Here is a 15554-nt window from a genome sequence, read left to right on the forward strand (position 1 = left end):
CTGACAATCAACACTGGCCCACCTCAGGGATGTGTGGTTAGCCCACTGCTCTACTCTCTCTATACCCATCACCGTGTGGCTTGGCATTGGCAAAATGCCATCTACTGTATCAGCTTGCTGGTGTTATTACCATTGTTGGTTCCAAGGTCGTCAAGCCGAGAGGTGGTAGTGAGGACAAGCTCTCACTACCTAAAAGTGCTCCTCACAGCATGCACCTCAAATAACCCCTGACAACCAAATCCAGCTCCTGGTCTTCTCGTGTGACTTAGCCTCTAAGCCCGGCGGAACTGTTTCTGCTGATAGGAGAAGGGGCGAAGGAAGGTCCTGGCATCTTAAAACCAGTGCTTTGGGTAGATGGAGCTTGTCATCCTGGGAAGGCAGTCCATCCAAGAGAGGGAAAACCCTGATTTCAAACCTCTGCTGCCTTGCGGCCAAACCCACTCATGGGAAAGGTGTCGGGAGTAAACCCTGAGGACAAATCTGGAGCTGGAATCCCTGAGGCAGTCCGACATTGCCTTCAACCTCGTTCTGGCAACTCCTGTGATGTCACTGGTGCCAAGCTGTATCGGCCCTTGCCCTTCCGTTGGACAACATCGGTGGCGTGGAGAGGGGAGACTTGCTGCTTGGGCAACAGCCGGTCTTCCATACATCCTTGCCTAGGCCTGCGCCCTGGAGAGACTGAAGCAAGACTTTCCAGGCGCATATCCATGGTCTCGCGAGACTAACAGATGCCATCCAATTACCATTGTTGGCAGAACCTCAGATGGTGATGAAAGGTTGTACAGGAGCAGGATATACCAGCCAGTTGAGTGGTGTCGTAGCAACAACCTGTACTCAACATTAGCAAAACCGAAGAGCTGATTGTGGACTCTCAAAATGGGCAAGACAAGGAAACACAAACCCATCCTTATAGAAGGATCAGAAGTGGAGAAAGTTAGCAATTTCAATTTCCTGGGTGTCAATATCTCTGAGGATCTAAGCTGGTTGCAACATAGTGATGCAGCTATAAAGAAGGCGAGACAGCAGCTATGCTTCATATAGAGTTTGAGCAGATTTGGCTTGTTACCTAAAACCCTTGAAAAATTCTACAGGTGTACCACAGAGAGCATGCTGACTGGTATGGGCAGGAGGCAAGGGGAGGTGCTTGTAAACGTTAACTGTTGCCTAGTGCATGGTTTTTCCAGTGCTTTCTGATTTTATTAGGAGTTAAGAGAGATTCCCTAGTTCATAGCAGTCCCCAATCTATAAATGGAGGGATTACAGAAATTTTCCACAGCCCAAAACAGATACTCCCTGGATACTAGCCAGAACAGCTAACAATTAATAAAGGTATAATTCTAACTCTATGTTTGTTTTTTATCAGTTAATTTATCTGAAATCTCACATGCGTCTGAAATGACTACACCCTGCTGATAAATTCGACTTCCTTGCAGATGTCAACTAACTTTGCATTAGATGTTTACCCCTATCCCACCCTTTCCTGTCTCACAGCACCTGGTCTTAGGCCGCTTGTAAAAATAGACCCTCAGTGTACGGCCGCTGAGGTAGCGGTCTGAAGAACTGATGCAGGCAAACTACCCGCTCTCTGTTCAACCCAGTGAGAAGCCGGTCTGACTGACCGCATCACAGAGCTCAGAGACCAGCAAATGAACTGGTTATTTTTATTAACGCAGAGGATGAGGCAATCTGCAGCATAAACACAAAATAATCTGCAGATGCTGGGGTCAAAGCAACGCTCACAACACGCTGGAGGAACTCAGCAGGTCGGGCAGCATCCGTGGAAAAGATTGGTCGTCGTTTCGGGCCGGAACCCTTCGTCAGGACTGTAGAGGGAAGGGGCAGAGGCCCTATAAAGAAGGTGGGGGGAGGGTGAGAAGGAGAAGGCTGGTAGGTTCCAGGTGAAAAACCAGTAAGGGGAAAGATAAAAGGGTGGGGGAGGGGAAGCAGGGAGGTGATAGGCAGGAAAGGTGAAGAAAGAATACGGGAAAACACAATGGGTAGTTGAAGGAAGCGGAACCATGAGGGAGGTGATAGGCAGCTGGGGGAGGGGGCAGAGTGACATAGGGATAGGGGAAGGGAGGGGGAGGGAATTACCGGAAGTTGGAGAATTCTATGTTCATAATTCTCCAACTTCCGGTAATTCCCTCCCCCTCCTTTCACCTATCCCTCTGTCACTCTGCACCCTCCCCCAGCTGCCCATCACCTCCTTCATGGTTCCGCCTCCTCCTACTACCCATTGTGTTTTCCCCTATTCTTTCTTCTCTATCCTGCCCATCACCTCCCGGCCTCCCTTCCCCCACCCCTTTATCTTTCCCCTTACTGGTTTTTCACCTGGAACCTACCAGCCTTCTCCTTCCCACCCTCCCCCCACCTTCTTTATAGGGCCTCTGCCCCTTCCCCTTACAGTCCTGACGAAGGGTTCCGGCCGGAAACGACGACCAATCTTTTCCACGGATGCTGCCCGACCTGCTGAGTTCCTCCAGCGTGTTGTGAATCTGCAGCGTGATGGTGGTCAGCACAGGAAGGTTGGAGTGGACAGAGTCAGGGTGGGGGTTTTGAGGCTTTAGATCTTTGAGGCTTCAGCGAGGAGAGAGCAGTCAGAGAAGGCAAAGAAAAGCTATAAGTTGACACCTCCCACCCCCGCCACACAGTTTATTGTTCATCCTTCTTTATATTGTTCAGTTAGAACTGTAGAGATGCCAGGTGGGATTCTTGCAAGACGTGGGAAGACTGGGAGCCTTTGGAGTGACGGCAACATCTGCAAGAAATGCACCCAGCTGCAGCTTCTATCAATCTGCGTTAGGAACAGGATTAACTCCTGATCATTTGGGAGGCTGAGGGGGTGATAGACAGGACATATAGAGAGATAGTGCAGGACACAGGAAACTTGGTGACAGTGAGGAAGGGAAAAGACGTTAAAGAGCCAGTAGAGAGTAACCTTGTGGTGATCCCCCTCAACAGCAGGTCTATCATTTTGGATACTGTTGGGGGATAACCTAGAAGAGGAAAGTCTCAGCGGTAGGGATTCTGGTACTGAGTTTGGCTCTGGGAAGGGAGGTAGGAGAAGAAGTGAGCTGTGGTGATAGGAGATTTTTTTAGTCGGTGGAAACAGAAAGGAGGTTCTGTGAACTAGAAAGAGATTTCCATATGGAATGTTGCCTGCCGGCTTCCAGGGTCTAGGACATCTCGGGCTGAATCTTCAACATTCAGAAGTTGGAGGTTGGATTGTAAACAGCCAGAGGTTGTGGTCCATGGATGTACCAATGACATGGGTAGGATGAATGATGCGGGTTGTGATATCGGGATTGCTAATTAGGCCAGAAATAGAAAGATTATATAGTTTAACATGTGGATGAAGAGTTGGAGTAGCAGGAAGAGCGTAAGATGTTTGGATATCTTACATGGAAGGTGAGACCTGTACAGAAGAGACAGTTTGCACCTGAACTGAAAGGGGACTATTAGCCTAGTGGGAAGGTTTGTTAATGCTGCACGGCGGGTTTAAACTAGAGTTGCAGGGGGATGGGAACCAGAGTACCAGAACAGATAGTGGAGTGGTTGTGGAGACAGAAATCGTTAAGACATCAGGACAAAGTCTGGAATCAACAGTTTGAGCATGGTGCGACCAATGTTCTGAGCTGCGTATATTTTATTGCAAGAAGTATCGAGAAAGGGGATGAGCCAGAGGCATGGATTAACACCTGGAATTATGATATTGTAGCCGTTATTGTGTTTTGGAGAGGCAGGACTGGCATCTCAATATTCTGGGGTTGCGTTATTTTTGTGGCAACAGAGGGACTAAAGGAGCAGGCTCGACTTACTAGTCAGGGAAAATGTCACAGCAGTGCCCTGTCAAGACAGACTGGAGGACCCAACCAGTGAAGCGTTTTGGGTGGAACCAAGAAATAAGAAGGGTGTGACTACTTTAATGGGGTTACCACAAATGGGCTACCCAACAGTCTGAGGTATTTAGAGGAACAAATCTGTAGAGAGATTGCAAACTATTTCAAGAGACATAAGGTTGTTATAGTGGGAGTCCTTCACAAGTGAAAATTTGGGAGTACAAAGCTTGTGTGTGCCTGTCAGGATAAAAGGTACAGAAAACAAATGTAGGGAAACTTTATTTTCAAGACGTATAGAGTCCCTGTTTAGGAGAAAAAGAAGGTGCAAAGCAGGTATAGACAGTTAGGAAGAAATGAGGTGCTTATGGAGTATACAAAATACAGAACACTTAAGGAAGAAATCAGCAGGGATAAAAGAAGACATGAAGTTGCCCAAGCAGGCAAAGTGAATGAGAATCCCAAGGGTTTCTACAGATATGCTAAGATCAAAAGGATTACAAGGGACAAAACTGGTCCTCCGAATAATCAGAATGGTAATCCATGTATGGAGCCAAAACAGATGGTGGAGATCTTACATATTTTTTTTTTGCATCTATTTTCTCAGGAGACGGACGCATACTATAGAAGTGAGACAAAGTGGCATCAACTTCATGGACCCTATACAGATCACAGAGGAGGAGCTGTTTGCTGATCTGAGACAAATCAGGGCAGATAAATCTCCAGGGCCTAACAAGGAGTTCCCTCAGACCCTCTGGGAGCAAGTGTAGAAATTGTCGGGGCCCTAGCAGAGATATTTAAATCATCCTTATTGACAGGAGAGGTAACAGAAGATTGAAGGATAGCCTGCTGTTCTAGAGAAGCCCTAAAGATAAACTACAAAATTACAGTACCGATACCCTGACATCAGTAGTGGAACATTTATTGGAAGGTATTCTAAGGGAATTATTTGAGTATTTCGATTGACACGGACTGATTCGATAGTCAGTATGTCTTAATGTGTGGTAGGTGATGTCAAACAAATCTTATATAGGTTTTTGAGGAAGTTACCAGAAAAGCTGATGAAGGCAAGGGAGTGGATGTTGTGTATATGGACTTCAGCCAGGTATTTGACAATATCCTGCATGGGACAATGGTCAAAAATGTACAGTGACTCGGCAATCAAGATGGAGTAGTAAATCATATTTGATATTAGCTTTGTGGGAGAAGCCATAGTGTGGTAGCAGATGGTTGCCTCTCTGACTGGAGGCCTGGGGCTAGTAGAGTGCTGCAGGGAATGGTGCTGGGCCCGTTGTTATTTGTCATCTACATCAACGATCTAGATGACAATGCATTGAACTGGAGCTGTAAATTTCCTGATTACGCCAAAATTGGGAGTGTAGGGGACAGGGAGGAAAGCTATTATGGTCCTGGGTTCTGGACCAGCTGAAAAAAATTGGCTGAAAATGGCAGAAGGAATTGAATGCAGACAAGTGCAAGATGTTGCACTTTGGTAGGACCAGCCAGGGCAGGTCTTACTCATTGAGCAGTAGGACACTGAGTAATGTGGTAGCACAACGGGATCTGGAATGCAGGTTCATCATTCATTGAAAGTCATGTCACAGGTAGACAGGGTCGTAAAGAAAGCTTTTTGCACATTTGGCCTTCATAAATCAACATATTGAGTACAGGAGGTGGGATGTTACGTTGAAGTTGTATAAGACATTGGAGAGGCCTAATGTAGAGTTTTCTGTGCAGTTTTGGTCACCTATCTACAGGAAAGATGTAAATAAAGTTGAAATCGTACAGAGAAAATTCATGAAGAGTTATAAGGAACGATTAAATAAGTTAGTCCTTGGAATTTAGAAGATTAAGTGAAGATTTGATCGAGGTAGACAACATTTTAAGGGGTATAGATAGGGTAAACGGAAGCAGGGTTTCCCCACTGAGGTTGGGTGGAACTACAAATATAGGAAACGGATTGAGGGTGAAATGTAAAAAGTTTACAGGGAACATGAGTGAAGAAGTTTCTCTCTCTCTCTCTCCCCTCTCCCCTCTCTCTCTCTTCCCCTGTCTCTTCTCCCCTCTCTCCCCTTTCCCCTGTCTCTTCTCCCCTCTCTCCCCTCTCCTCTCTCTCTCTCTCTCCCCTCCTCTCCCTCCCCTCCCTCCCACTCTCCCTCACTCTCTCACTCCGAGGATGATTTGCTTCCACTTCAGGTTTTCCGGTTCTGTGGTGGACAATGAGTCCAAAATGCGAACCGCTCACACTTTAATGGAAAGTATAGGATGTGCCTGATGTGAGTAAGTTGGTGCGTGTTTGTGAACAGGGATATATAGGTACTAACAGATAGACACATGGTACCCCCCTCTCCCCTCCCCCAGGATAATGACATAAAAATTGCAGCATGTTCACACAGGCAGGCTTCGCACGTATGATACATGATGCTATTAATATAGATGTATTCACGCTACCAAAAATAAGTTCAGCTTTGTTATAAAGTCTGCAGAGTCACTTGCATGATCTAAAGCTTTGCAGGTACCGAGTTACAGAGAAATAGTCATGCGCACGCGCACACACACATGCACGCACACACACACACACACACACACACACACACGCGGACCGAGAAACGCGTCCGGCGCACACGCACACATATACAAGCACACAGAGACATGTGCACATAGACACACAATATAATGCAGTATGCTATCGAAATATAATGTTAATGCATATAAGAATAATATGCATATAGAAACATAGAAACATAGAAAATAGGTGCAGGAGTAGGCCATTCGGCCCTTCGAGCCTGCACCGCCATTTATTATGATCATGGCTGATCATCCAACTCAGAACCCCGCCCCAGCCTTCCCTCCATACCCCCTGACCCCCGTAGCCACAAGGGCCATATCTAACTCCCTCTTAAATATAGCCAATGAACTGGCCTCAACTGTTTCCTGTGGCAGAGAATTCCACAGATTCACCACTCTCTGTGTGAAGAAGTTTTTCCTAATCTCGGTCCTAAAAGGCTTCCCCTCTATCCTCAAACTGTGGCCCCTCGTTCTGGACTTCCCCAACATCGGGAACAATCTTCCTGCATCTAGCCTGTCCAATCCCTTTAGGATCTTATACATTTCAATCAGATCCCCCCTCAATCTTCTAAATTCCAACGAGTACAAGCCCAGTTCATCCAGTCTTTCTTCATATGAAAGTCCTGCCATCCCAGGAATCAATCTGGTGAACCTTCTTTGTACTCCCTCTAAGGCAAGGATGTCTTTCCTCAGATTAGGGGACCAAAACTGCACACAATACTCCATGTGTGGTCTCACCAAGGCCTTGTAATATATAATAATATATAATAATATCATACATATTATTTGCACCATTTCTACTGACAGGAGAAGGATAAAGGTGGGTTATTGGCACCTTAAAACCTGTTCCTCTGGGCGGATGGGGCTCGCCAGCCATGGTTGGCAGCTCATCCAGGAAAAAGTAAAACTCTGATCTCAAACCTCCGCTGCCTTGCAGCTATACCCTCTCATGGGGAAGGCTTTGGGAGTAAACCCAGACGGAAAAATCCAGAGCTGGAGTCCCTAAGGCAACCCTCCATTGAGCTGACACATTTATTTGAACCAAACTGAGTTCAATGCTGACTGATGCTCTTGCTACGCTTGTGGTATCGATCTCTACTGTTCCTTTGGGTTCATCAGATGCATGGAGAGGGGGAACTTGCTCTCCATATAGTACTGCCCTGGCTTGCTTACCTAGACAGCTAGGACGCAATATCCATGGTGAACTCTGTCCGACGGAGGCCACAACTCAACCCAACTCAAAGTTCATCCCAAAGGAGGATGCAGAGGGGCAGCTTTCCTCTCATTCAGGTGGACAATTGGGTACTTCGTAGCAGAGGAATTGTCTCCACCTGAGACGCTGACTGCCCATTTCCCTCCACAGGTTCAACCTGACCCAGTGAGGGGTTCTTCAGCACCTTTGTGTGGTGTTGGGTTTTCCAGAGCATAGCGCAACATTGCCCCCTGCTGGCCGGCACCCTTTCACTGCAACTCTGTCCTCTACTGACGGGAGAGCAGCACTAATGGACCAGAGGGGAGAAAAGCACATCTCACTTTGTCTCTTTTCAAGGTTTAACAGTTCAAAGTAAATTATTATTATCACAGTATATATACCATATGCAACCCTGAAATGGAGATTATTGCAGGCAGCCGCAAAACAAGAAAAGCATGGTAGAATACACAATTAAAAAAAACCCTACACAACCAAGACATTCAAACGTCCAATGTACGAAAAAAGAACAAATTATGCAAACAATAAAAAGTAAACAAGTAACAGATAGAACATGAACCGCAGAGTCCCCGAAAGTAAGTCCATGGCCACAGAGCCAGTTTAGTGCTGAGAACCTCACGGAGTAGTGAGCTGAACACTGGTTTGTCCCTTGCACTGGCCTCGACACCTTAATCTTTTTAATCAGGTTCGGCGCTTAAATCGGCTAAATATTGTTTTTTCGCTCTTGGGCCTGAATTCTGCTCCAGCCATGGCTGCTGCAATCATACCTGCATTCGATGTCCAGTTTGCTGAATCCTTCAGGATACCGCAAACATGCTACAGATGGTACAGTGTACAGGAGATAGATACAGCTGCCAGTTGAGTGGTGTCATACCAACAACCTGGCACTCAAACATCAGTAAGACCAAAGAGCTGACTGTGGACTTCAGGAAGGGTAAAGTGAGGGATCACAAACCAATTCTCATAGAGGGATCGTAAGTGGGGAGAGTGTAAGTTCCAATGTGTGAAGATGTCAGAAGATCAAACCCAGTCCCGACATATCGATGCAGCTATAAAGAAGGCATGGCAGCGGTTATATTTCATTACGAGTTTGAAGAGATTTGGTTTGTCAAGTAAAACACTCGAAAACTTCTATAGATACACTGCGGAGAGTAATCTGACAGGCTGCATCACAGTCTGGTCTGCAGGGGTGTGGCAGTGACTGCACAGGACTGATGAAGCTTCACAAAGTTGCAAAATTCGTCAGCTCCATCTAGGGCACAAGCTTCCATAGTACACACGACATCTTCAGGACATGGTGCCTTAGAAAGCCAACGTCCATTATTCAGGAGCCCCATCACCCAGGGCATGCTCTCTGTCTCATTATTACTGTCAGGAAGGAGGCACCAAAGCCCAAAGGCATGCACTCAGTGATTCAATAACAGCTTCTCTCCTCTGCCATCTGATTCCTAAATGAACATTGTACCCATGAACACTACCTCCCTCTTTAAAAATACGTATGATTTCTGTTTTTGCCTTATTTTAATCTCGTCAATATACATTTACTGTATTGAAATTGAATTGACTTGACTTTATTACTTACATGAGGAGTAAAAATCTTTACGTTATGTCTCCGTCTAAGTGTGCAGTGTACAATTTCTGGTCATTTATAATAAATAATATGTACAACAGGACAGTCAATCTAACACAGAAATTCAATTGTATCAGCATGAATTAATCAGTCTGATGGCCTGGTGGAAGAAGCTGTCGCAAAGCCTGTTGGTCCTGGCTTCACGGAGGGCCTCACTTGGTCTGTGCACACCAGCTGTGTGGTGAAAGAGGCACAACAATGCCTCTTTCACCTCAGACGGTTGAGGAAGTTTGGTATAGGCCCCTAAATCCTAAGAAATTTCTAAAGGGGCACAATTGGGAGCATCCTGACTGGCTGCATCATTGCCTGGTATGGGAACTATACCCCCCTTAAACGCAGGTCCCTGCAGAGAGTGGTGCGGACAGCCCAGCGTATCTGTAGTCGTGAACTTCTCATGATTCAGGACATCTACAGACCAGGTGGGTAAAAAGGGCCTGTAGGATCATTGGTTAACCCAAGCCATCCCAACCAGAATCTATTCCAACTGCTACCATCCGGGAAGCGGTACTGCAGCATAAAAGCCAGGAACAACAGGCTCTGGGACAGCTTCTTCCATCAGAATGATGAACTCACACTGACTTGAGTGTATTCTATATTGCACTGACTGTTCTATTTATTATAAATTACTATGATTGCACATTGTACATTTAGATGCAGTTGAAACGTAAAGATGTGTACTACTCATGTATGTGAAGAATGTAAGAAATAAACTCAATTCAATTCAATTTTGTGCTGCAGTGTCGTTTCCCGGATGGTAGCAGCTGGAACAGTTTGTGGTTGGGGTGATTCGGGTCCCCAGTGACCCTTTGGGCCCTTTTTACACACTTGTCTTGGTAAATGTTCTGAATAGTGGGAAGTTCACATCTACAGATGCGCTGGGCTGTCCACACCGCTCTCTGCAGAGTCCTGCGATTGAGGGAGGTACAGTTCCCATACCAGGCAGTGAAGCAGCCAGTCAGGATGCTCTCAATTGTGCCCCTTTTGAAAGTTCTTAGGATTTGGGGGCGCATACCAAACTTCCTAAACCTCCTGAGTTGAAAGAGGCACTGTTCTGCCTTTCTTGCCACATAGAGGGTATGTACAGACCATGTGAGATTCTGGGTGATGTTTATGCTGCGGAGTTTAAAGCTGTTCACCCTCTCAATCCCAAATCCATTGATGTCAATAGGGATTAGCCTGTCTCCATTCCTCCTTAGTCCACAACCAGCTCCTTTATTTTTGCGACATTGAGGGAGAGGTTGTTTTCTTCACACCACTGGGTCAGCGTGATGACTTCTTCACTGTAGACTGCTTAATTATTATTTGAGATAAGGCCAATCAATGTAGTATTATCTACAAATTTAATTGGCAGGTTGGAACTGTGGGTAGTGACACAGTCATGAATATACAGAAAGTAAAGGAGGTGGCTTAGTACACTGGCATGAGTGGCACCTCTATTGAGGGTCAGAGGGGAAAGGTGAGGGAGGCCACTTGTACCACATGCTGGCGATCTGACAGGAAGTCCAGGATCCAACAACACAAGGCAGCGTGAAATCTGAGGGTTCTGAACTTCTTGTCGAGCCTGGAGGGAATTTTGGTGTTGAATGCTGAACTGTAGCCCAAGAACAGCATTTTATTTATGCTACAGTAATTTATTTATTTACTTACTTTTTCATGTATACTGCTAAGATAACAAATTTCATGACACATGCCAGTGATAATAAACCTGATTCTGATTTAAACACACAGCTTCCAAAAGGAAATTTCAGACTGCGGAATGCAGTGATTGTCGTCCAGAAAATATATATTTAATAGAATAGTTTTGTTTACATGCAAAAATCTGCAGATGATGGAAATCCAAAGCAACACACACAAAATGCTGCAGGAACTCAGCAAGTGAGACAGTATCTATGGAAATGAATAAACTGTTGATGTTTCGGGCCGAAATCCTTCTTCAGGATTGGAATACAATGGGGAAGACACCAAAATAAGAAGGTGGGTGTAAGGGAAAGAAGCTAGCTCGAAGGTAATAGGTGAAGGCAGGTGGGTTGGAAAGATAAAGGGCTGGAGGAGAAGGAATCTGATAAGGAGAGGAGGGTGGACCATAGGAGAAAGGGAAGAAGAGGGAAGCCAGGGGGAAGTAATAGGCAGGTGAGAAGAGGTAATAGGCCAGAGTGGGGAATAGAGAGGAGGGGAGGCGGAGGGATTTTTTCTATTGGAAGGAAAATCAGTACTCATGCCATTTGGCTGGAGGGTACCCAAACAGAATATAAGGTGTTGCCACTCCACCCAGGGGGTGGCGTCATCGAGGCACAAGAGACCATGGACCAACATGTAGGAATGGGACTGGGTGTGGAATTAAAATGTTTGGCCACCGGGAAGTTCCGTTTTTGGTGGATGGAGTGGAGGTGCTCGATAAAGTGGCACCCCTCCCCCAATTTACGACAGGTCTCACCAGTGTAGAGCAGGCCACAGAAGAAGAAGTGGACACAATAGACAAACTCAACAGATTTGCAGGTGAAGTCTTCCTCACCTGGAAAGACAGTTTGGGGCCCTGAATCGAGATGAAGGAGGAGGCGAATAGGCAGGTGTAGCACTTTAGCTGCTAACAGTGATAAGTGCTGGGAGGGAGATTAGTGGTGAGGGATGAATAGACAAGGGAATTGCAGATGGAGTGATCCCTGTGGAGGTAAAGATATGTTCAGTGATAGAATTCTGTTGGAGATGGCCTATCTGATTAGAGGTAGGGTCCTGTTGGAGATGGCAGATATGTTCAGTGGTAGGATCCTTTTGGAGGTGGCGGATATGTTCAGTGCTGGGATCACATAGAAGATGCTGGATATGTGTAGTGGTAGGATTCTGATGTAGTTGGTGGAAATTAGTTTTGTTTGTTGCTCACAAAATGTATCACCAGTAACATCTTGGAACCTGGGACGGGGCAGACAGGCAGAGAAGGAAGTAGAAAATTGGCTTTAATATACAAAACACTGCAGGCGCTCATCCGATTAACACAACATGGTGATTTAGATTCAACGAGTCATAGAGGACGATAGGACAGTGCCAGTTCCTAGTAGGTTCTAGGATCCAGATTCCAAGTTTTCCTATGGAGAGAATGGACTATTAATGTTTCTGGTCAAGACCATTTACAAGATCTGAAAGGTAGAAGGGAGAACGGACGTGTTAGTATATCCCTCCTATCTTTCAGTCTCTGACAAAATTCCCACTCTCTGCCCCACTACCCATTTTTGGTGAATAGTTAACTTGTCGGTCAAAAGTCACTTCCATTGTGCTGGCCCGTTTTAGGTCTTTCCAATTGGTTGTCTTGTGTGCCATGGCACCAGTCTCCAGTGTCAGGCACCTGGGGTATAAGAATAGCTCACATGGGAGGCTTGGTAGCTTTGCTTTTGTCTCCAGAGGGCTTCATATTGAGGTTGCAACCACTGGGAAAGTTTGCTCCAGACCTAGAAAGCCCCTGTGCACCAGGTTTGTGTTTGCTGAATATTTAGTTTTGTAGTTTGTGTAACTTGGGGACTTAGATGTTTGGTCGAATCTTTTACTGTTTGTAAGTAAATGATTAATATGCTTATTTGTAGTTAGTGTCTTCTGCCTGACTCACCAAATCGGTGAACCTGCTTCCACGTTACACTCCCATCTGCCTACCACCCCTCTCACCTGCCAGCACTTGCTCCATCTTTATACATTTGGCTATCTTCCCTCTAGTTTCCAGTGCAGAGGAAGGGTCTCAACCAGAGACTTTGACTCTCCATTTCCTTCCACAGATATTTACGGACACACTGAGTTCCTCCAGCATTGTGTGTACTGCTCCGGATTCCAGCCTCGGCTTGAGTATGTGTCTTTGGGGTGGCTATAAAGAGTATGATTCCCTTCTAGGTTTATTATGCCAGCAATCTGATCTGATCTGGTTAATCTGATCTGAGCCAATACTGGCTCTTGAAAAGCATTCCAGCTTGTCCCACTGCTCCACTCTCAGCCCATCCACCTTCAGATGCTCTTCCAGCTCCCTCCTGCTTGCTGTGATGGAATCTAACCCCAGGTTCCAATAATTCACTGAGTGAAAAAGCCCCTCTTGTCTCATGAGGTCAGAGAAAAGGTTCTTTGGCCCATTGTGTCCGTTTCAATGATCAAACTGATCGTACCCTCACCCATTTTACCCTCTTTGCATGCCTGTCAGCTCCTCCTCCAGCAGACTCTGCCACTCATCTTATTTGTATCCTATTTGTTGGTCTCGTGAGACTATGGATTTGCATCTTGGAAGGTTTCACTGGCAGTTGCCCATGCTGCAAGTCTCCCCTCTCCACGCCACCGATGTTGTCCAAGGGAAGGGCATTAGGATCCATACAGATTGGCACCCGTGCCATTGCAGAGCAATGTGTGGTTAAGTGCCTTGCTCAAGGACATTTATTTACGAACAGTAACAGTAAAACACACTGCCTCAGCCAAGGCTCGAACTAGCGACCTTCAGATCACTAGACGAACACCTTAACCACTTGGTCATGCGCCAACACTCATCTACGCAATTAGATAACTTACAATGGCCGATTATCCTACTGACCCAGCCCGCACATGCTGGGGTCTGGGAGGCACAAATCATTGTCCTTATCGATAAGGTGAGCAGTTTCTGAGTCACTTGTGTCAAGTGGCCTCTGATGTACACTCTCCCAGTCGAGAGCAGTTTTAGTTCCCACAGTTGTGCGAGCACTCACGGTCTGGAATTTCTAGTTAATCTAGACTCAAGGGAACACAGGCCTCATCTACTCAATCTCCCCTCTCACATCTCCAGTTCAGGGACTTATTGGATATAATTCAGCCACAGGGACAGGAAATGAAAAATATACTGAGAGATTTTAACCCAATCACCACTTCATTTGATTTCTCAAGCTAAGGGCCAAACACAGCTCAATTTAAGATTTCTCAGCTACATTTTCGAATCTCTCGGGGATCTCCCCACTTCCCCTGACCTCAGCAAATGCTTGCTTACTTACCTGGTTTGTGGTTTCTTCAGGCTGGAAGCTAGGATTTGCTGTGAATTAGAGAAAGAACAAATGAGGCATCTAAAGCATCAGTAAATGTTACTGACAGATGTCAGAGTAGGACACTTGCTCGATCATTTAAGTGGATTGAGGATGATCTGCTAACCTGGTGCCATTTTCTGGCACCAATCCTATATCCTTTGATGTTTTACCACCACTGCCCATTTATCCCAGTCCCCATTTACCCCATTCCTGTTTTAAACCTCAATCCCCATTTTACCCCATTGTTTAAATCCCCAGTCCCCACTTAACCTTGTCCTGTTTAATCCTCAGTCCCTATTTAGTCCCATTCCTGTTTAAACCCTTCAGTCTCTGTTTAGCTTCATTCCTGTTTAACCCCCTCAGTCGCCATTTAGCCCCATTCCTATTTAATCCCCTGTCCCCATTTGGCCCCATTCCTGTTTAACCCCCTCAGTGTCTGTGTAGCCCTATTCCTATTTAACCCCCTCAGTCTCCATTTCGCCCCATTCCTGTTTAACCCCCTCTGTCCCCATTTAACATTATTCCTGTTTAACTTCCTCAGTCCCCATTTCACCCCATTCCTTTTTAACCCCCTCAGTCTCCACTTAGCACCATTCTTATTTAACCCCCTCAGTTTCTGTTTAGCCTCACTTCTGTTGAAATCCCTCAGTCCCCATTTAGTCCCATTCAAGTTTAATCTCCTCAGTTCCTATTTATCCCCATTCTTGTTTAATCCACTCAGTCCTTATTTAGCTCAATTCCTGTTGGCACCTCTGCCTATTTTAACAAGGTCCCATGGAACCTCTATTCTCATTTTACTCCTCAATCCCTTCTCTAATGACTGTATCCATTTTAGCTACTCCGTCCCCATTTAACCCCACCTATATATTTACCCCATCCCCATTTTATTCCAGTCCCCATTTAAAATCTGTTGCCATTTTAACCCCACTGACCAGTTTACCCCATTCCTATTTAACCCCACTGACTATTTTACCCCAGTCCCTATTTCAACCCCATTGATCATTTTACCCCATTCCCCATTTAACCCCACTATTTTACCCCAGTTCCCTGAACCCCCATTCACATTTACCTCTGAGTCTTCACTTTAATGACTGTAACAATTTTAACCCCTCAGTCCCCACATTAACCCCAATGACTATCTTACCCCAGTTCACATTTAACCCCACTATTTTATTCCAGTTCGCATTTAACCCCACTGACCATTTTAGCCCAGTCCCCATTTAACCCCACTGACTATTTTAGCTCAGTCCCCATTTAACCCCACTGACTATTTTACCCCAGTCCCCATTTTAACCCCA

General features: G+C 45.8%; 1 protein-coding gene across 1 annotated transcript in view; it reads right to left on the minus strand.

Annotated features, from left to right (window-relative positions):
* Nucleotides 1-11025: 11025 nt before the first annotated feature.
* Nucleotides 11026-15554, minus strand: part of LOC134346461 (uncharacterized) — a 38450-nt gene continuing 33921 nt past the window's right edge. The window contains exons 12-13 of the mRNA XM_063047829.1: nt 14227-14264; nt 11026-12324 (exon numbers count right to left, since the gene is read on the minus strand). Of these exons, the coding sequence (XP_062903899.1) occupies nt 12301-12324; nt 14227-14264 (62 nt within the window). The 3' untranslated portion in view covers nt 11026-12300. The remainder of the gene's footprint in view (nt 12325-14226; nt 14265-15554) is intronic.

Source organism: Mobula hypostoma, chromosome 5 (genome assembly GCF_963921235.1).
Source record: "Mobula hypostoma chromosome 5, sMobHyp1.1, whole genome shotgun sequence".
NCBI classification, from domain to species: domain Eukaryota; kingdom Metazoa; phylum Chordata; class Chondrichthyes; order Myliobatiformes; family Myliobatidae; genus Mobula; species Mobula hypostoma.